Below are 22981 nucleotides of genomic sequence, written 5' to 3' on the forward strand. Positions count from 1 at the left end.
GGTTTAAATACAAATCTACCTTCAAAGTTTTCACATAAGCATACCTTAGATTCTTAAGATATTTTTAGCATAATTTCACCCCAATGTTTTTTCATTTGGCATGATTTCACTGTGCCATCAAGTTTTGATCGTGCTGACCTTTAATCTAACTTTGACTCAATTTGTTGGCACCTCACATTTTAAAAATTAAAAATAAAAAAAAAAGAATATATCCACGTCAATCTTTCTCCTTCCCCCACATGTCATATGGATGGAACTTAGTCGCTTATCTCTTAAAATTAAACTAGAATTAACATAAATGTAGTATTTAGGCCAACCCTAGGTCCTCTTAAAAGGAGGTGATTCAGACTTCTTAGTCAAATAAACTAGGTGAATAGATTAATCAAAATGATTGAAATTATTACCTAATTACCTAATGAATTAAACTTGCAACCTAAACTAAAATGTGTGTGATGAATTTCCCTTATCAAGTAGGAAACCTAGCATATTGTTAATAGAAGAATCTTAGCTTGTAAATGAATGTGGCAGCTTACTCAAACTTTTTCCCTTGGCTAAAAATGATGATTCCCTAAAACAACTATTTTAGGTAACCTAGCTTCACTAATTCAATTCCATAAGACAAAATTACAAGCCCTTAAGTTACCTCACTAGTTTAGCTTAGAAATTAACCAAGTGTTTAGTCAAATCTCTCCTCCAAATTGCCATGGTCCAAAGGTAACTCAATTACAAAACTATGTAACTCAAGCATTTGATCAAATACTAGCCAAACACAACTATATAGAGTCAATGCAAGATTATCACCAATTGAAAATCACATTCCAATGTAATAAACTCAAGGTTGCCAAAATTCCAATGACAAAAGGGAGAAAAAATCAAGTCAACAATCTTGTTTCAATACAACCATTTACAACCAACTATAATACTGAAGTCAAAATGAACTGCAATTCAATCGTAGTTATAGTCTACTAATTAAAATGAAACAAGATAAGGATTAGGATGAGCTTAGTCAAAGATAATCTTCAATGCTTCTCTTCCATCAACTCCTTCTTAGGATTCCATTTAGAATTTAGCTAGAAAATATCATCATCATCTTACCCTCCCAAGTACTTGACCTAGCCTTGTAGGACTCCATGAAAATGGTGGATCCAAGGTTCAATTGTCTTTGCAAATGGAAGGGGTGTGTTCAGCCAAGTTGTCACATCATGAATTATAAAAGCGACCAACATGGGATATGTATACAAAACACATATCCATTTAGCCTTAATACTTTTATAAGAATTTCAAAAACACCTCCCTTATAAATATGACTTCTCAAAAATTTTGCAATACATTTTTTACAAGCAAAATATTACTAAAATCAAGAGCATAGCTCCATCTAGCTAGCAGACAAGGTATATAACCAAATAAGAACCCTAATTATAGTCTATGTAGAGTACCTAACCATATTTTCACAAGATAATACATAAATTTCATAATTATATGAAAAAGAGATATTTACAAAAAAAAAATGTCCACCTTGCTCAGCAAAAAATCTCTCAGTGGTCAGCAGAACATACAATGTCTGCTATATTATTTGAGACCAAAAATAAACTTTCAGTAAATAATGTCTTAATTTAGATTTCAGTAAAGTAAAGGGAGAAAATATTTATGAAACATTTTGATCTTCACAAAAATAACTATTATTATAACGAAAATACTTTACGTAGTATAAACAATCTAATCTAAATATATGAACCAAATAGATACCTAGTTGATTAAAGGTGATAATAAAAAAAATTCAAATTATACCCTTTGCTTTACAATTGAGTTATTTCATCTTATAAAATCATTTATGATCAAATAACAATTTATTTAATAGAAAAAGAAATTTAAAACAATGAGTTTCTAAAAATTAACATTACAATGGAACTTTATCAGAACAATTGACAAGTATAGACACATAGTCTATGAGGGTAAGTAACTAAATGAAGATAGAAGCTGCGAAACAAGTGCAGGCATAGGCCTACGAAAACAAGCGTGAATACAATATTCACGAATTACCGTCCCTCCATACCATGTGCATTGGCCTTTGCACAGAGTTAGCACCTCCTAAGCACCCTGTTAGTTAGGTGTACCATGGCGCGTCAAAGGCTAACAGTATTATTGTTAGCAACCAGTATTTTGATTCAATCTTACACTTTAAATCAGACGTGCATTGGTGGACAAAATTAATATATTTTCTCTTCTCAACATTTTCAATATAGTAGATACTTTTAGATGTTCAATTGAAAGATAAATCCCAACTATTTCCATAAAAATATAATATAATAAAGTATAATATAATGAAAATATTTCCATGCATGATAGTTGAAAATAAAATTAAGATTATGAACCATAAAAATAAATAAATAAAATACTTTATCATTTATTCTTGCAAAATAAAAATGTTATGTAAATAAAAGAGATGGTGCATGAATATGCTAAACCAATATTTTTATAAAAATGAATTTACCAACGAGTCACTGGGATGCTATTCATTTACCTGAAATATTTTCAAGTGTATGAATTACTCTTGATCATTTGTTTTTATAATATTATCTGCTTCTTAATTCCCTAACACCCAAATGATATCATTGTTATTTATTTTATACATTTCATAAATCCAAAATCTTCAATCCAAGCTAATTTTAAACCAATAGAGAAGAAAATCTCTAATCTGTCACCATTTACAATAAAATTACATGTTAAGTTTAATCAATAAATGTCAAGAATACATATATAAACTATATTCAAAATTTTAAAGTCTTCAAAATAATAATAATAATAATATTAATAATAATAATAAAACAATTCTTACTGTAACTTATTCCATTTGCCTTGACCTCATTTCAGTTTTTTTTTTTTCATCCTTTCATCAAATACTTTAAGTGTCCTAAAAGTTACCATAAGAACAACCAAACATGATATTTGAATTATCAGTCAAATATTTTTTTCTTTTCCAAAGTTCCTTTCAAATTTTTCTTCTTCCAAATCCTATAAAATTTCTTTATAAATTTTATTAGCCTTTGTTCAAATTAAACAATTTCCTATTCAACATTTATATAATCAAAAGCAAATTAAGTAACTCAAAGTTTCCTAATTCACTTCCATTTATATATATCCTAAGATTTCTCTATATTATTTTAGTCATAAGTATTTACTCCATTGGTTTATAGCTTTTTCTTTGGCTTTATGTCAAACACTTTATGTACATCATTTTCAAGCCATTTAACGGAGTTTCTTAACCTCCAATTACTTGCCCAATGATTATCAGCATCAATATTTGAATTTATCATATATGTGTGTATATTTACTCATCCCACCAAGAATTAATTTAAACTCAAAAAGAAAATCAAACGTAAATTCATTTTCCTCCTCTTACATTAGCCAAAGTAATCAAGTGAGCTTTCTTAAAACATGCAACTCATCTAGTTTTGGATTCCCACCTCTACAGCTCTACTCATTCACGCACAACAATTTAACATAGAAAGAAGTTCATAATTTCAGCCACCCATCATTCATGCGCACACAAATCCGATGAGGAAGAGAAGAGAGGTAGAAATTTCCTCACCTATGGAATGAATGAGAGATGAGATGAAAGGATCAGAGCTTTCCCAACCATATGGGCGTTCCACATCAGATTCAGATTAGGGGCAGCAAACCAGAAAGAAAGAGAAGAGAATTCTGTCACGCGAAAATGGGGAGGGAGGAAGTCGGAAGATATCACAGTGAAACAGAGGAGGAGAGAAACCATAAATCGATCTTCCAACAGCATCCAACTATCTCTTGCACTCGCCGGTAACGCTAACTCACGCCAGCCACCAAAAGGAAGAAGATAGGAGAAGAAGCAAGAACAAATGAGATGACGCAGCAGGGATGAAGAGTGAAAAAGAGAAAATCTGGCGCACCTTCGATTTTCCAGCGACGGCGGCAAGAAGCGCACCCACGATCACCGACCGACGGACAGAGAGGGAGGAGGAACAATGAAGGGATCCAGCTCTCTCTCTCTCTCTCTCTCTCGACTTCTAGCGAAATCCCCAAAAAAAATACAATGGCAGAGGAGGAGTATATTAATTGCGTTTCTGACTTCTCTGCTTTTGTGTTCTGTTTCTGTTTTTTTTTTTTTAGGGCAAACATGTAATTTCATCTAGATTAAGCTAAAAAATAAAAAATAAAATTCTCTCTCCATGCACCACTAAGATTCGAACGAACAACCTAACAAGTAAAGATCAAGAGAAAATCCATTGCACGGCCAACATATCTTATTGATCTCCCCCTAACAATTAATAAAATATCAAAAATTACTTTATTATTTATTCTAATTTTATAAATGTACTTTGGAATATTACACAAGTGAGAAAAAAAGAATGGTGGAAGAATTGTGTGAATTTGATAGCTGAAAATGGAGGAAAGGTGGATGGATGTGCAGAAGCTTGAAAGAGAAAATGAAGAATAAGTGAGAGAAAATGAAAGAGATAAATGAGTTTGTTGTCTAAATGAGTGAATGATCTGAAATTGTGGCCTTTTTTGCGTGCATATTGTGTTGCTTCATCTGATCCCTTAATTAAAATAAAATAAAATAAAATAAAATAAAATTATAAAGCAATTGAGACCAAAACGCATGGAAGAGGCTTGTCAGATGGTACTCTTCTATTAGTTTATAGATGATTCTAATGTGTGTCAAGTTAATCCCATACTTCATCCACATTTTAAATAGATCTTGTCTACCCAATTAGGAGAGAAGCACGTCCAAAATGATCAGATTTGGCTCCTTGAAGCTTTGATCTCATTTACCCAATTGATACACAAGCTAAGTCACATATTACCTATATCACAAAATATACATAATTCAATTTAATAACATGTAGCTTCATAAAATTTAATTAAAATGCAAAATTAAATTCATATTTAGAAGAAAGAATTCATTAGAATATCCAAGTCTTTGGGTGCATAAAATCATACAAAAATTCTCACACAAATGCAAACCCAAAATTAGGTCAAACAAGCACACTTAAAAAAGTCAATGAAAAGTGTTGATTTTTATTTAATTACTTCCAGACTAAAATAAATTTATAAAATATAATTTAACCACTCTTCTTCTGCACTTAAAATACACTTTGACTAATTTTTTCATACGTTTTCTTGAAAGTTTAATTTTTGAATTAAAATACCTCTAGTACACAAAACCTAAGCACTTGGGCAAAATTTCACTTTTAATGCAATGTATGTGCACCTTAAGCTAATAAAACATAATAAATGATGCTAATTGACATATAAAAATGAGTAATAAATGTGTTCTATCATATATTCTAAAGCAATTTCCCTTCTCCATCCTCGTCTCCTTCATCTGGTCTTCTACCCTTCCAATCAAACCAGTTACCTTACCCTTCCTGGTCTTCTTCCTCTACCCATGAACCCAGTGTGTGAGGCTACGAACTAGGAGAGTGGATGGGATTTTGATGTTGTGGTAATGTTTCAAGACAATCTTGATCTGGGTTATTAATTGCAAGGGTGCTTGTTCTCATAGTTGGGTTGCTATACATCTTTCCATTGTTTTCGTTCATCAAATCTGGGTTCGAATCTATGCCTTCATATCTCTTGGATTTGAAGAATAATTTCTTTTTTTCCCCCTTCCCAGAATCTTAAGCAGTTGTGTAGAGGAATCAATGGGTGCGCTGGGATGTTCGTTGAAAATGCAGTGTCACAAGCCATGACTTGGACATACACCTCAATTACAGCAGAGATTTGATGGCACCTCCTCCTCCTTCTTGTCCCTTTCTCTTCTTGCAATTGTGGCGGTGATGGAAACTCTTCGCTGTGGCGACGGCGGGTCTTCAGATTTGTTATGCACCCACACCTTTGCTCTTTTTTTGAGACCACTAGGTCTGTTGACCTTTGACCTTCAAAGGCAAAGGAGATGGCAAACGTTGAAGCAGAATAACATATTCAAAAGGTTGATGGTGGGAACAAAGGTTGATGGTCCAGGTTCGAAGGTTTGGGTTCGAAGGTCCTTTGATTCTTCTTCTTCAACTACAATCAGATTTGATTTTGGTTCCAAGGTCCTTTAATTCTAGGTCAAATTTTGCTGTAAAATGTAATCTGATTTTGTTGTGAAATTTTATTTTGATTTGTGTTGATTTCCTCTCACCATGATCGAATCAGTCCCCTTCCCCTTCCCTGTCTTCTACTTCTGCATGATTGTTCTTGCCCTAATTGTGTTCTTAATTTGTTGGGTTAGTGATTGTTCTGGTTTATCGATTTCTGGGAATTGGACTGAAATTGTATAGCTTAGATTTTGTTCTAGTTTATCAAGGAATTGTTTTGTTTCTGGGAATTGTTTTGGTTTATCAGTTTTCAAATTGAGGAAGGGAGGAAGAAGAAAAAGAATTGACATGGCAAAGAAAATAGAAAAAGACTTTGGACAGGGACTCCTACATGGCCATCCAACAGAGGCATTTACGATTGAATTTAATAAGTTAATGGTCAACTAACAGTTAGGGTGAAATTATATCAAATTGAAAAACATTGGGGAGAAATTGTGCCAAAAAACTTAAGAATATGAGATGTATCTGCATGGAAACTTTAAAAATATATGTGTACCTTAACCCTATATATATATATATATATATACAACATGTTTAATTGCTAACAAAATAACACATGACCATAAATCAGCAATATTAAAAATTATAATTGAAAATTATAATTTCATAACTTATCAATTATAAGTGATCGAATCTTTGTTGAATCATGTATGAGTTGGTTTAAATATCTGCATTTGCACCTACCTATAGCTATTAACATATGCAATCTAAACACATGAAATATTTATAATAGGTGGATTAAATCGTAGCCTTATTCTCGTATTATAGCTGTCAACATGCGGCTCGTGATCCTAACTGTATAAGAGGGTTAGGAGGGGAGGAGGTGGTTTCATTTCTGTAGAAAAAGTTCTCTCAAAAATGTTCGTTCGTTTGGGTTATTGCATAAATGATAGCTTTATTGTTATGTAGGCATTGTCGCCACGTCAAATGTTGGTGTTACATCATCATTGTTCATTCTACAACATAATAGTATTTTTATTAAAAAAAATTCAGCTTTTGAGACCCACATCTTAAAATTTAGGACTCCAATTCAAGTTATTCAAGTTTCCATGCAAAACTTGCCACCGAATCTAACTAGAGGTAGCCAAAAAAAAAAAAAACCTATACTTCTCCAAGTTTCTATTATAAGGCATCTCACTTGTCTCATTAAAACTAAGAAGGGATAGTTAAATTATTAACTTTACCTAAAAATAGAATAAATTTTTAATTTTATTCTCATTTAAATGAAAATTTTTCAAATTTACATTACATTCTCTCCATACTATCTCTCAATGCATCCTTCCATATCTAATATCATCCATTCATTTAATTATTTATTTGGTTTAATAGTGTAACATTGCTAATTATGATATTAAAATAATGGGTTAAGGTGCATTTTTACTCCTAAATTTTTTTTTGAGGAGCAATTTTATCCTTGTACTCATAACTTGGGCAATTTTACCCCTAAATTATTTTTTTGAATAGCAAAAAAAATGCTTCTACAAGGTGCCTAGCGCTCCTTAGAAAAATAATAAGGGGTAAAATTGCTCCTAAAAAAAATTCAGGGATAAGAATACACCTTAACCCTGAAAAAAATATATCATAAGTAAGCATTATGATCATATTTTCAAAAGCATTTAAATGATAATAGCGAATAACCTATTTATTTTGGTGTCATAATTAGCAATATCAAACAATCAAATCAAAATAATAATTAAATAGATGGATGAGATTGGATAGGGAGAGAGAGATATTGAAGAAAAGTATGAAGAGAATTCAAATCCCTCTATTAATTATTTACCCTAACAAATGTACATTCTTTTAACTCTCTCCATATAGCTCACTATTACAGGATAAGTTTTTAATAGTAGGTAAAAAAAACTTTTAACAGCAGTTCTGCAACCGTTGTTGTTTCAAGAGATGTTAAAAGTATGTGACTTTTAACAACAGTTGGATAATCGCTGTTAAAAATAAACTTTCAATAGTAGGTCTATGTATACTGTTGAAAGTTGCTCATGAAATTTTTTTTAAAAAAGAAAACTTTTAATAGTAGTTCTAGCCATAACCAATGTTAAAAATCCACTTTTAACTCTAGTTCTAGTCATAACTACTGTTAAAAGTTTACTTTTAACGAGGTGAGGGAAGGGGAAGGGAGGGGGCAACAAGGTAGGGGGAGGGGAGGGGAGGGGAGGGGAGGGGTGGGGGCCGACGGTGGAGGTGTGGGGTAGAAGATGATGAATAATGAAAAAGGAGGGGGCAATTTTTTTAATGTAAATTTGAATCAGATTCAACAGCAGGTGACACATCACCTACTATTGAAATCTAACTTTCAATAGCTAGTGAAGTATTACCTGCTGTTGAATATAAAGAATTTTAATTTTTTTAATTCTAGATTTCAATAGCGAGTGAAAGCCACCGACTGTTGAAAGTGAAATTTTTTTTATCTTTTTTAAATTGCCACCTTCAACAATAAGTGAACTTCAATAGTGGGTGGTTCTCACCCGTTGTTGAAAGTTTCACTTTCAACAATGGGTTTGAGCCACCCACTGTTGAAAGTGACAATTTTTTATTTTTTTTTTAAATTTTCACTTTCAACAATAGGTGATATGTTACCTACTGTTGAAAGTTTTATATTGGCTTTTAATATTATAAAAATACTATCACTTCTATTTTCAACAGTGGATGTGTTTTAACTAATGTTAAAAATTCTTTATAAAATATAAATTCTACACTAGTGGCTAATTGAATTGAAGCATGCACAATTTCATTCCGATACCTTTAATACTAATTTTCCAAATATTTTCATAGAATTTAAATAGAAAAAAATATAGCTGCAATCTTTTTTTAGAAAAAAAAAAGTTATTATACTTTCCGTGCATTGCAAGAAAAAAAAAATACTCAATTATATATATATATATATATATATATGCGAGCGTATGTGTGTGGACGCATGCATGATTATGGATAACCTCAACATTTGTCTTACTCAAAAATATAATGCTTCCAAATGGATCTCACACAACACACACACGAAAACTGGTTATGATTTGTACATATCTTGCATACATCGGCACACACTCTTGACTTGTGTGCACAAGTAACATCCGATGGAGGTTAATGGACAGAAAATAAGGGTCGTCATGTGAGTGAGCACTGGCAGAGAGGTGAATGGACTGTGGAAGATGACCAGAAGAGCAAGTACGTGTCAAATACCACAGTTTCAGACGCAATCGATGGCGTCAAGTGTAATTCTTATCTTCAATAGTTTCCGATCCATATAATAAATTAAATACCATCTTCTTCTTCTTCACCTTCGTCCTTAATTCCTAGCTCTTCACTGATATACTGTTAAAGTTAAACCCTACTGTTACACTCTCTTCCTGCAATTCCCTTCTGTTCCTGCAACCCGAACTGATTCCAGCCGCTGGTTGTGGTGGTTCTGAAGATGGTGGATGTGTGGAATGTGGTGGTTGGGTTGAAGCCCGCGATGTTGATGGTGGTGCTTCAGATAACATTCGCCGGCGTCAATGTGCTGTACAAGATCGCGGTCAGCGATGGCATGAACCTGAGAGTCGTCATTGCTTATCGATTTATCTTCGCCACTGCTTTCATTGCACCTCTTGCTCTCGTTCTGGAAAGGTCCATTCATTAATCATCACTATATCAGACAATATTTTGACTATGTGTCTATGTTGCTATGTTTCATTCTGTGTTGCTGTGAAGCAATAATATGAACACTGATATTACCAACGGGAACTGGGTATCTAGGGAAAGGTTTTAATTCTAGTGAGGAGATGTGTGAATTTAACAATGTTTTGAATAGGATTGCTTTTAATAGAAGTAAACATATAAACAAATAATAAGAAATATTAACACAGATCTTGGTTATATGTATGCACATAGGTAATTGAGAAATGAAATTAAAGTCCTAAAACAATAAATTTGTGACAATTAAGTTCCTGACAAAATTTTTAAAAAAATTAATTATAAATATTGATTTAAATAGTTATAAATTTAAGAATTTTAACTATAAATAAGACAATTAAATTTAAATATAACTCAGTTGCAACTTATTTTTAATTTTTTTTGAGAGTTAACTATCAAAAATTTCAAGTTTTGAGACTTTGTTGTCATTCTCCTTTAGATTTTTAGTTTTTTGCTGTTTTACTACAAGACAAAGCATTTTATGGTGGTAATGGAAATTAAATAATCTTCTATTTGAGCTAGATAATAGAATAAAACCCAAGAAAAGAAAGAGAAGGGGAAGGGGGGGGAAGGAAAAGGCCTTATTTGTGCTCTCATATATATATATATATATATATATATGCTTAATAAAGGAAATTAGAGTTTTTTTATTTTCTATTAAATTATGACTAATGGTTGATTATTTTGCAGGAACAAGAGACCAAAGATGACTTGGAGCATACTGTTTCAGGCATCTCTATGCGGGTTAATTGGGTATGTATCAAATAATTAATAATTATTATGTATGGTAAAAACTAGTTTATTAATATGTATTTTTTTTAATGACAAAAAGTTAATTAAAAAGGAAATTGATGATATGTGAGCTGTCACCTTTTCTTGAAGAAGCAGTTTTAGAAGGAACTAAATAATGCAAAGCATCGAAGTAGTTTCGTGGCGATGCGTGACCCTTTACATATCCGCCTTCCATTTGTAACTTTACGTGAAATTAAATAAGCAGTCTTTTGTAGGGATTCAGATTCTGGTATTGAATTTATGTGAAGTTTCTTTTTTGAGAAAGGGAGAGAAGATTTTATATTTTGGAAACAATAATAAAATAACTAAAAAAATTCACATAAATTTATCACCAATCCCAACTTTAAAGGATTTAAATCTCTTTTTTAGGTCTCAAATTTTTTTTAAAAAAATAGATTTTATTTGTTCTCTGTCACTCATTGCTCACCATTAAAATAATATTTTTATAAAGAAATGTATGTATTTTTTTATTTTATTTTTATTTTATTTTCACAGCTCAAGTCCAATCGGTTGTGTCTGGAGACTGTTTTTATAAATACTGAGTAGGCCATGGTTTGCTATTTTTGCGTATAACTAACAAGCAACACTTGTATTTCATTTTATTTATATAAAGCTATTCAGAGTATGTATGTTGCTGAATTCTGCAAAGTTATGCATTCATATGATAGGATTAAAATTTAATTTTAATATATGAATAATTTTAGAATGATTTACATGGTAAATTTTATTGAAATTACACCAATATCTCCTTTATTTTCAAAACTTTATTAGATATCCTATTAAATAGTAAATCAATTACATGGACTTTTCGTAATTAATTATGTTAGCGCCGGCCACCATTGCCCCGTGCATAATTGCATGGATATTTAATCGCACATTGGAGTAATAGGAAAAAAAGATTTAACATTTATATAATACATTGATGGTTACACAGGCTGCCTTTTTATGTATTTAAAACCAACACAAGCTTTCCCTACAAATGAAGAATAAAATATACACCATCACTTCATTTGCTTACTAGAAAGGAATGGATTGAAAAAGTAAAGGTAAAAATAAGATGATTAAAGAAGATAGATGATCACATTCATAAGAGGAGAAGTAATTTAGTTTATGGGATTAGAAATCATGATTTATGAGATTTTTAGGGGACATGATAATTCCCACATTATTAATGTATATTAATGAAATTTATCATGTTTACCATGGGGAAAATGGTGGTTTAGTTTATTTTTTGTGTTAATTTTTTTTAATCTATTTCATTACATTCCATTCTAGTAACCAAATAGGACCTATGTTCATAAAAAATTACACATTTTTCTTGTGTATTTTGTAAATTACCGAAGTATTGTATCAATTTTAATATAATTCATGGTTTGTACATCTTTTGGTAATAAAAGGAAATGTGGCTATCTAATTTCAGTCAAATTGATGGTTTGTACATCCTTTGTACATATTTTTTATTATGTGTGGGACCTTTTATAGTTTTTACATCTTTTGATAAAAGAAGCAATGACTACCATTTAAGGAATAGATGAGAGGCTTTGTGTGTTAGTTTTACAAATGGAGCGGAAATTAACGCATTGTTATGGAACCACTTCATCAATGTTTAACTGTTATGAACTATAACCTTGCATACAGTTCCAGGAACATGGGTTTAATTACCTTCTTATTCCTTTTTCAGCCTATGGGCTTTTGCCTCCATTTGAAATTCAAAAACAAAAACAAAAAATTGGAGGAGAAATTTATATAATTATAATGTATAAATTAACTAATAATTATAAATAGAAATGTTCAGATATTATCTTTAGTACTTGACAAGTAAATATAGAATAAATTAACTAATGTTACAATGTGTGAATTTATAATGGTCACTCATAGAGGAGCAGTGTCACAAAACCTATACTTGGAGTCATTGGCTTTAACATCAGCAACGTTTGCTTCGGCCATGGCCAATCTTACTCCAGCTATCACGTTCTTGATGGCCGTCTTCTTCCGGTGAGTTTCATTATTGCATTTCTCTTTCTTTCTTTCTTTTTTTTTTATACTTTATTCTTCACTCTCTTTAATTTCTCATTCTTATTTTCAATCTTTTTACTCTTTGTCTTATTCTGACAAATATGTGTGTGTGGGGGGTTAGGTTCCGTGATGGTTTTGTATTGTTGTAACTTTAATTAATTGGAAACACATTTCGAAGTTCGCCTCCACAAAGTTTTCCTTCTTTTACGTTGCCTTACTTAAACTTTTTCCCTCTAAATTTAGCTTCTATATATGTAATGTCCCTTTGATCTAGTGATTATGAGATCTATAAAGGTCCATAAAAGGTTGTTCATAGGGGGGAGAGTTGAAATTTTAAATTGATCATTTTTATTGTATGTCTTAAGAGTCTTTAAATATATGTGTTTTAATTTGTGAACAGTTTGGAAAGATTTAATTTAGGTACAACAGCAGGAAAAGCCAAGATTATTGGAACATTAATAGCAATAAGTGGGGCTATGATTCTGACATTTTTCAAAGGTATAAATATAAATTCAGGCTCCATCCACATCACCTTGTTGCATCATCATAACATACATGTGGCATCACCACAATCCTACTCCAATGGTAATAAGGCTCTCTTGGTGGGCACACTTTGTTCTCTAGGAAGCAGCTTCAGTTATGCTCTATGGCTCATCATTCAGGTCTTTCCTCTCAAAATGAATAATAATATACCAACCACATATTCTTCTATCTTAGTTTATAAATTTTTTTGGGCAAAATTATTTTGCCAACAAAATTTTTCAAATACACTTTATAATTTTATCTTTTTAAGAAAACACAAATATGAATTTTCAGAATTATACCTATCATTTAATATAACTTTATTTGTAAAATTAATGAAACTTTAATTTTATCAAAATATCTTATATTTTAAAATTCCGAATTACATCCAAAAGTGTCTTATAAATTTGAGTGAAGGGATTATATTTTACTTCTTGAAATTTGACTTCCTTTTTGTTTTGTTCTTGTGATATAGACAAAGATAAGCAAGAGTTACCCATGTCATTATTCAAGCATAGCTTTGATGAGTGTCATAGGGTCAATCACATCTATTGCTTTTGCTCTTTGTCTTGAGAGAGATTGGACTCAATGGAAATTGGGTTGGAATGTCAGACTTCTCACTACTGCCTACTCGGTGTGTTATTATTAATTCATATAAATCAATTTTTGTTAATTATATGGATGATGATGATGATGATGATGATGAATATAGGGAATAGTTGTGTCTGGAATAATGGTAGTGGTGATGGCATGGTGTGTAGACATAAAAGGCCCACTTTATGTATCTGCTTTCAATCCTCTTATGCTTGTCTTTGTGGCCTTAGTCGGTTTTTCCATGTTGGACGAGAAGCTATATCTTGGAAGGTATGTTTCATCTTCATACAAACTTGCATACACTCACATATGCACACAATTTATACACAAGCGCGCACATTTATAAAGCCTATTTGTATAAAACGTTATTCGCAACATGCATATTCCCCCTCCTAATTATAGAGCAAAGTTTTGAACCTCTATTTGATCCTAAATATAGTGTTAGGATGTTTAAGTATGAGTTAATTTAAATTAATATAGAAAGTTTCATATCAAATAAAATTGAGCTTAATAATAAAATGAAAGGACCTATCAACTTGAGTATTAATGTTTTGATTTAAAATGTAGTATTTTTCTGTTGCTCTTTGTTCATTTGTTCTCTTCCCATTTTCAGGTTGTCACTTCCCATTCTAACACACCTCATTCATATCTAAAATACAAGCCTTTTGTCATAACTAATTTTGGTCCAAAATATAAGCAACTTAGTATTTGTAGAAAAAAATTTTTACCCATTGTATTTATTAACTTAAATTCTCATGTTTGTGAATTGATGACCTTTTTCTCACTCATCATAAATTGAAACTAAAGGTAAAAAAGTAAAATAATGTATATTTTCATGAGAGTGAGAATTTTATTAGTATTTTAATTATCGTTAAAAGATGTTTATATTTTGCACTGGATGGAATATAGGGTAAAGATATAGTAGATAATTTTTTTCCAATATTACCCTCTTCAATTGCATCAAGTTGTTATTAAACTTTTAATTCCAAAACACACTTTATTATGATCATTAATTTTAGTGAAGGGCAAAATTGAAAAGTCTTACATTTTTTTTTTTTACAAATTTAAAGATATTAACTACTCACTCGCATGCACATAAAATTGTAAAGTTAGTTAACTTTACTATATAATTAATTAGGACAGGAGTATGAATAAACACATAAAATTGCACACACATGCATACACACACATTGATGGTTGTGCGCAATCATACGCACTAATTTTTTTAAAATATATTTGAGTTTTTAAGTCTGTGCGCATGAGAGACATACTTTATATTTTATGACATGGCATTGGAAATTTGCAGCATAATTGGTGGGTTGTTGATAGTGTGTGGTGTGTATGCGGTTCTATGGGGAAAAGACAAGGAGATAAATCCAATTGTTCCTTCACGAAGCCTTCACGAAATCACAGTGAGATCTGCTGCAGAAGAAAAACGTAACCCTCATAATAACCATCGTGAGGTTGAGTTTGTTAGGGATTACCATCATTCTTCAAAAAATACAAGTGAAGTAGTGCGAGATATATAGCGGGGATAAAAGGTAGAAATTATCAAATGATGAAGAAGAAGATGCTATACATTGTCAAGCAATACTTGTCATTAGAATTTTCGGTTGTTTAGAGGAAAAAGTAGAAAAATAATTGTGTTTGAGATATGTGAACATATTATGCCTATATTCCAAAACATATATATAATGCCTAGCTATCGTAATGGTTTGAAGTAAGGTTCTATGTGTATGTTTAGATACTCTTGAATATACCATTACTTTTTAGTGAAAGTGTGTCGCAATTTTCAACTCAATATCTTGTCCTTGGAAAAGCAAAAACATGTTATAGGAAGAAATTAACTTCAAATGGTACCCACACACTCTCAAAAGTGATGGCCATATTATAATATAATGGATATATGATCCGAGACTCCACTAAACCATGAAGGCTTTTGATTTTGTGCTCTCTCTTGGAGAAGATCGAGTGTTTTCTTGGACTTGAACCAAACTAAAGAGTACATGATATTCAAAATGGCATTTGCTTCTTCTTGTTATATTCAATATATATGAATGGCATTGGCGGCTATATATATGCTGACGATGATCTATACAATTAAGTCAAACTGTTACTATTGGACGCCACATAAGACACTTATTGAGTGAGTACACTTAAATCACTTACTAGATTCAAATCCCAAAAGAAGTTTGTGTCCTTGTAGTTAAGATAATGCTTCCAAAATGATGTGATTCAAAAAAGCATGAAAACTAGCCATGATTTGAGTGTGTGTGCCTTGCAAACAAATTAAAAATCCAGACTTTAAGGATTAATGTAGCTGCGCTTGCTTGCTTGCTTCTTACTTGGATCTACAAGCAACATACGGTGGAGGCGGCGACCGATTTTAACTGAGAGGGGTTTTCCAAGGAGAATTAAGGCCGGCTCAAAAATTTATTTTATGAAATTCTATGTTGTTGGCTTAAATTTTTTTAAAAATAATCTAATATGGAAAAAATAAATTCCTGATTGTTATAAGAAGTTATTTTGAATAGCTTCTACAAATAATTTAATGTAGTAGATAAGAGAAAATGTCATAAAAATAGGGAGATATACAAAAATATTATAAAATTTTAAAATAACTGAAAAAATATTTTATATAAATGGAGATTCATGAACATATCACAAAATCTAAAAAAATAAATAAAAATTATTTTTTATTATTATAACCAAACATAAAATAATATCAAACTTTTATGAAAAGTTTATAAAATAAATTTCTTTTTATAAAATATATAAATTATTTAAAAATCATTTATTTCTCATTCTTAAATAAAAGGGGATACATGTGTATGCTTTAGCACACTTTTGACTTGTGCTTACCAGCAAGTGGAGGCTACAACTAAATGTAGAAAGAGGCTAGGTTGAGCTAGGCTTTAATCAAATAAGTCTGAATCTGTATGGTAAATCAAAGGCTTGAACCTACCCTGAAACCTGTATAAGGCTTTTTCATAGCTCAAGCCTGAGCTTACTTAAAGTCTAATTTGACCTGAAAGCCTATTTAAAAGCCTACTTAAAAACAAGCATTTTAAATAAGCTCACATTTTAGTTTTAAGCATCTTATATATACTTTAATTTAGGACTATTATAGTATATAATATATAATATAATTTATCAATTACAATATATAATAATTGAAAGGACTTATCAACTATAATACAATATAACAAAGTAACAACATTAAGATTAATATATAAATTCAGTATAATTGAAAATATAACTAGAAATAAAAAAAATAGATTAATTAAAAATCAAATGGTGCTGTTAGAGGCTTGACCTATTTCCACCCCTAGCTACGACCCACTTTATAAAAGCTAGGTTTGGATGGAGAGAAAAGTGGGATGAATATAGAAAGCAGGGAAAACTAGGAGGAAAAATTTCCTTTCCTATTTTTAGAAGTTTTCTCATCTAGTTTTCTTTTCTCCTTATTTTTCTCTTCATCCAAACAAAAAGTTAGAGCACATTCATCTTCTGCGTGCAAACAAGTCTTATTCCTGTAGCAACCAAGAGCAAGGCTCTTGTTTTGATTTGTTATCCCATTTTATTGTTCTTCCATACTTCCAATTGCTTTAATACTCTAATTTTGGAAATGTTTGAGCTCGAACAGCTTTGAAAACATTGTTTTAAATTTGGGATCTCAACTTTATAGGTCTTAATTATTTAATATATTTTATCTTTTTCTATCATAATAAATTTTAACTATGGTTGGTTAGCTTCTAATTATCATGATAAAATGTTTGTGTGGTTAAGTGTCCTAGTAATGTAAGGAAGACATTACAGTGGCTCCCCAAATCCTCTATCTCCACCACTAAAGATGAGGATGAGGAGGAAAGGCATGTTATTATGTTATCTTAGTCTATATTAAACCTGAGATGTCTAAACTACTGACCAAATTTATTAACATTTTGTATAAATTTATAAATTTTTTAAAATATTAAATTTGGATTATCTAGATACATAGCTTTTTTAGGGCTAGTGGAGGGGGGAGAGGCGAGAGGAGGGAAGCCGAAGATGTATAATTGAGTTAAGATATTTGGAGGAGTGAAATTGTCCATGAGATGGAAATTTGGAATAGCCAATCATGGGTAGTGAGAAAGGATTGATATTTTAGAATAACAATATTTTTATACTTTGATTTCTCTATGTTTTTAGTATTATGAACTATTATTTTTTATTGAAATTTTTATTCAAAAAATTTAATTTTTATTCCCTCTAAACCACAATATAGAACATCTTTTATGAGCTTTCTTGGGTCCAAAATATAAGGCATTGAAGAACTTTTATAATTAATTTTTTAATTATACCCCTACATCATTTATTATTCTTTTTAAAAATTAATGCATTGAAATTTTAATTGTCATTATTGAGGCACTCAAATAGGATATTTAATGAGAGTATAATTGAAAAAATGTAAATTTTTTTAAAAAATTTAGGTTTCAACTAACTTGTTTGAAAACTATGAATTAGTTATCAATACTCTATATTGAAAGTGTGTTTTTACTACTAAAATCATTTTTTTTTAAGGGATGATTTCAATATGGGATCTCAGTGGCAATTTAACTAAAATTCAGTACCAAAGAAATCAGATAATACACTGCAGGCATTTGGGACTAAAATGAAAATAATTTTCTATAGTAAATGACTGAACTGCCCTTAGTTTAAAATGCGAGAAAACCCTTCTTCGACAATTGAGGGACGGACGCACATACTACTTAGCTATCCTGGCTGCCCACAGAGGCAGAGAGATGATGAGAGTAATTCTCATGGTGTCTTCAATTCGACCTTCTCTCTCGTCCTTCATGTTAATCGGCGATTCTCGTTTCTTCCCTTCCCTCTCGTTCTCCAGCCCTTCTCGGTGCCTCTCCTTCTCTCATCTGGGCAGTGGTAAGGTCTCCCTCCCTGACCTTTTTTAGATTTCAATGTCCTTGTTGTTAAAGTTTCGTTACTTTTGCCAAGTATTAAATCATATCGCGATTGGATTTTCATTTGGTTCATACATCTTTGTGCTTGAATCTAAGTGGGTTTTATGTGGGTCAATCAAGGGCATCCCTACCGGCGATGGCGTCGACCTCGAATCTTTCCACTCCAACTACTCTAACTCCAATTTTCACTCCACTCTCTTTCCTCCGAAGTGGGACTGCAATTAGGCTCGAGGCACCAACTCATCTACACCAGATGCTGATCCACCTTCAATGGGTGGCTTCCTTATAGAGCTCTTCAAATGGGGAGTAGCCTCAGCCAAAGTTCCAAACTTTCAGGCAAAAAGTTCCCTAGGAAGCAGAGAAACCTCAAATTTTTCGTTGCTTCTTTTGTGAGTAACAATAGAATAATTGGCTTTGCGAGAAAGGACAAGAAAAAATGTCTCCCGTATGAATCTTCTTCTATTAACCTTGTGCTGGAAAGAAATGAAGAGGACACTACTTGTTGGCATGTAGAGGAGGAGGAAGGCAAGGAAGAAGAGAGTGGCCGGCGGGAACAACTTCAAGGGGTTTTTGAAGAGTAAGTTAGCATTGATTGAATAGAGTTGAGTAGAATGGAGAGCTTGTGTTTAGAAATAATAATGTGTGGAAAGTCAGAGGAAAGGAAAGTCCAAGGTTTTCGGAAAGAAAAATAACGAATGAGGTGTTTCTATATTTTGCTTGAATCTTTATCACCTGCTGATACTCCTTGGTTACCACTTTGTACCTGACTTTTAAAGAATGAGAAAGTTAAGGCGAGTGAGTGACAAGTATTTGTTGGAATATCTATATATATTATGGATGTGATTAATTAGATATTGAACCTAAAACATATTGATTTTTATAATTTTGTGTGAATTGTGATAGGTGAATCATATAAATGAGTCCAATAGATAGAGATTCAATCTACAACAGTCAATTATTCTCTATCTCTTAATTGATTGAGTCAAAAATAATGTAAAATTAATTAATTAATTAGTTAATTGTTGAGGTAATTGTTGAGATGATCTATATAATACAATCTGTCAATAACTACCACACACATCTTTTTTCATTCTCTCCATTATATATGCACTCCATAAAAATTATGAAGGCCTAGCAGGTTGTGAGGCTATCTAAATTTGAGTTAATTGAACTTTTATTATTGACTTATATTTTTCCTAGATCAATGGATTCACAGGTATGCTCGCTAACATTTACTTTGATCATTTTATATTGTTTATTGAAATATTTTCAACATTTGGTATCAGAACATAGTTGAAAATATTCATGTCAGTGGTCTGAATTAATTATCTCCAATCAATTTGATGAAATCATGACTTTTACAGCCTCAACATAAAATCCTATAAATTGATATCTCTAAAATTTTGTGAATAATTACAATTTATGTAAAGTGTTAGAAGCATGTATGTAATCGATAATTGTATATGACGTTGAGATAATTAAGATTTCTTCAGATGAAAGAATTTCTTAATGCATGTTACCATTTAATCTGCCAAATATTGAGTTATCATGAAATTTCGAATTAAAAGGAGCTACTTTGATGTTTAATATAATTTTACGTTCTGTGACATCAAGTGGACCTGTGACTGTTTCAATCACCTTGTTTCAGATTTATTCTTGTTACTTCTTGATTGAATTTTGAATGAGCCAAATATGAAGTAAAATCATGGCTTTAAATTCTTCGCATGTTTGATGGGTTAATAAATCTGGAAAATTCATTTGCGACGTCGGTTTGAGCATTTTGACATCGTATCTGCTATCATATGGCGTCGACAGCAGGATCGTCGGAACAAGAAAAATGCCTTTTTTCCGCCGTTTATGTCGTCGTGGGTGACATTGGAAATTGCAGCCTCAAGGTTGCGCAGTAGGTTCCGTCGTTGTTGGAAGTCACTGATGGCAGACTCCAGTTCGCAGGTTGCGTTGCCTGAGTGGGCGCGGTGCTAAACGCCGTCCTGCTCCGCTTTATGGTTCACGGTGTCACGTCTTCGTCCGACACTTTCTGAGTGTTTTGCTGCCGTGTTCTCCCATTCATTTGCTGGAGAATGGTGTCAGCATTGCCGTTGTGGCCGCCGGGGTTGAGTTGTCGCCCTTTGATTTTTTTGTCATGGCATCTGCAGACATTGCAACCGGGTCACAGGAGCGAATCCTGGGTTCTAGGGATCCGGCTTCTGTGGCATATAGGCCCAGACTTTGTTGTGGGCTGAAAAAAAAATTTCAAGTCAATTACGATGTAAAACCCAGTTGCATTCACTGTTAAAGCCTAGGATTTACAGAAATTACACTTTGAATGCAGGAAAGTTTCTGGAAATTACAAGTTCATCCCTAAAATTCCAGAATTGCATTTTCACCCCAAATCTTTTCCAGAATTTCTATCTTTCCCTAAACACTTTCAGAAATTTCAGGAAAGTGCCAAATATATCCCTAATTCCTAGTAGACCTAAAAGATTCATGAAATTATTTTAGTTGATCCTAAATGTCATAGAAGTCTTATGATTTGTCATGTTTTGGATCTCATTGCATTAATAATGAATATAACACATAAGGGAGATGTTGTTAATGTAATATTGGAGTTTGGACCTTTGAGGATAGGCTTACAGCACTTATGATGTATAAAATATTTGTTGTACCCCATACATATGAAAATATTTAATGGATTTTTTAGCATGGACTTTGTATGAGCCAAATCTATATGGTATGAGAGTTTTCTTACTACATGATAATAGTTGCATACATGAAATTTACTTGTTAGCGACTGTATACTATAATTATGTTATGCATACATAATTACTATTTTCAATTTTTTTTCAATTTTAGTTTCTATTTTTTGAGCAACTATCTTTTGTTAAGGCCCATTGTGGAATTTCTTAGTGAATGATAATAGTTGCATAACTAAAATTCAATTGTTGAAAATTTTGTACTATAATTATGTTGTACATGCATAATTATTATTTTCCATATTATGTTTTTCAATTTCAGTTTCTATTTTGAGCAACTATCTATTGTTAAGACTCTTTTTTTGGACTAATTATAATCATTTGTGAGAGTCCCTAAATATGTATCTTGCTATAGTGGGTCAAGTCATGATAGTGTATTGTTTTGAGATTATATTTGAAGATATTATATTGACAATTAATTTTACCTTATAAGTATGTCATTGTCAATGTAATTTGTGGTTAAAGTTTGAAATTATTTATAAACACTATTGGTTAAGGATGCTTTTTGTAAATGAGATATTACTATTGTTAGTAGTTGATTAGGCACTCATTTTGGCAAGTTTGCAAATATAGGTTTTAGTGTTTTGATGTTCCTTGTACCCTATAGGTATGGTAACATTAAATACATTTTGTTGTAACCCTTCTCATTATCCTTTATCCATATTGAACTAGATACCCAATAATCTAATGTCCGAAACAATATAAGACAAATTATTTGTACTAGGATGGAAATCATTAGTGAGATATTCAATTGATGAAGCTTAATCTTACGATATACTAAGGGATTTATTGTTTACTATTGCATAGGATTAAGAAGGTGCCAATTTTATTATTCACTATCAAGTTAATCAAATTTGAATCTTACTTTCAAATAAGTAGTAAGAGTTACAGGCTTAAACCATTAGCCTACTTGTTAAGAGCACCTTTATCTAGGCTTGTTTGTTCATTAGCTTCATTTAATGAAGATGAGATTGTTAAGAATCCACTTGTTAAAATAAAAAATATATATGAAATATAGTAAGGAGTTAGTTTTATTAAGATGATCTCACAAAGTTAGTATAACTATAATGTCTTGTTGAAAGTAATAATTTATGATTAACCAAATGAATAATGGTGAAGTTACAAGGTATAAACCTTTCTTGTTGTACATGATAAGGACATTATCATATTACTCATGGATGTCATAATAATCTACCATCAAATTATCTCACATGAATAGAGACTTGGGGCAAGGAATTAAAATACCTTAATAAGATGGTTTTGTACAATTTATTCATTTAATGTGCAACTACCAAAAATCATGTTTGGGAATAAGCAAGTCTTTAGACAGTAATATTTGAAGTTTGATAAGACTATTAACTTCCTTTAATTTTTCCTGGAATACTTTATATTTGTTTATATTTATTAAATGTTGGGAAGAGCATCCTTTTTGCCTCTTATGCTCCATTTTAATAACTAGTTACTAGCTAATGATTAAGTAAATGAAATAAAGTACTCGTGGTCATGCCACATTGATATAAAATATTTTGTTGGACAT

The 22981-nt window shown here is 31.5% G+C and overlaps 1 protein-coding gene across 1 annotated transcript; it reads left to right on the plus strand.

Annotated features, from left to right (window-relative positions):
• The first annotated feature begins 9546 nt into the window (after positions 1–9546).
• Positions 9547–15259, plus strand: LOC129304740 (WAT1-related protein At1g25270-like). Its single transcript, XM_054944506.1, has 7 exons — positions 9547–9740; positions 10497–10559; positions 12477–12593; positions 13015–13276; positions 13612–13770; positions 13849–14000; positions 15037–15259. The coding sequence occupies exons 1-7, from the start codon at positions 9547–9549 to the stop codon at positions 15257–15259; spliced, it is 1170 nt and encodes a 389-aa protein (XP_054800481.1).
• Positions 15260–22981: the final 7722 nt, after the last annotated feature.

The sequence above is a fragment of the Prosopis cineraria genome, unplaced genomic scaffold (assembly GCF_029017545.1).
Source record: "Prosopis cineraria cultivar Desert tree isolate PC_DT_omini unplaced genomic scaffold, ASM2901754v1 PC3, whole genome shotgun sequence".
Lineage (NCBI taxonomy): Eukaryota > Viridiplantae > Streptophyta > Magnoliopsida > Fabales > Fabaceae > Prosopis > Prosopis cineraria.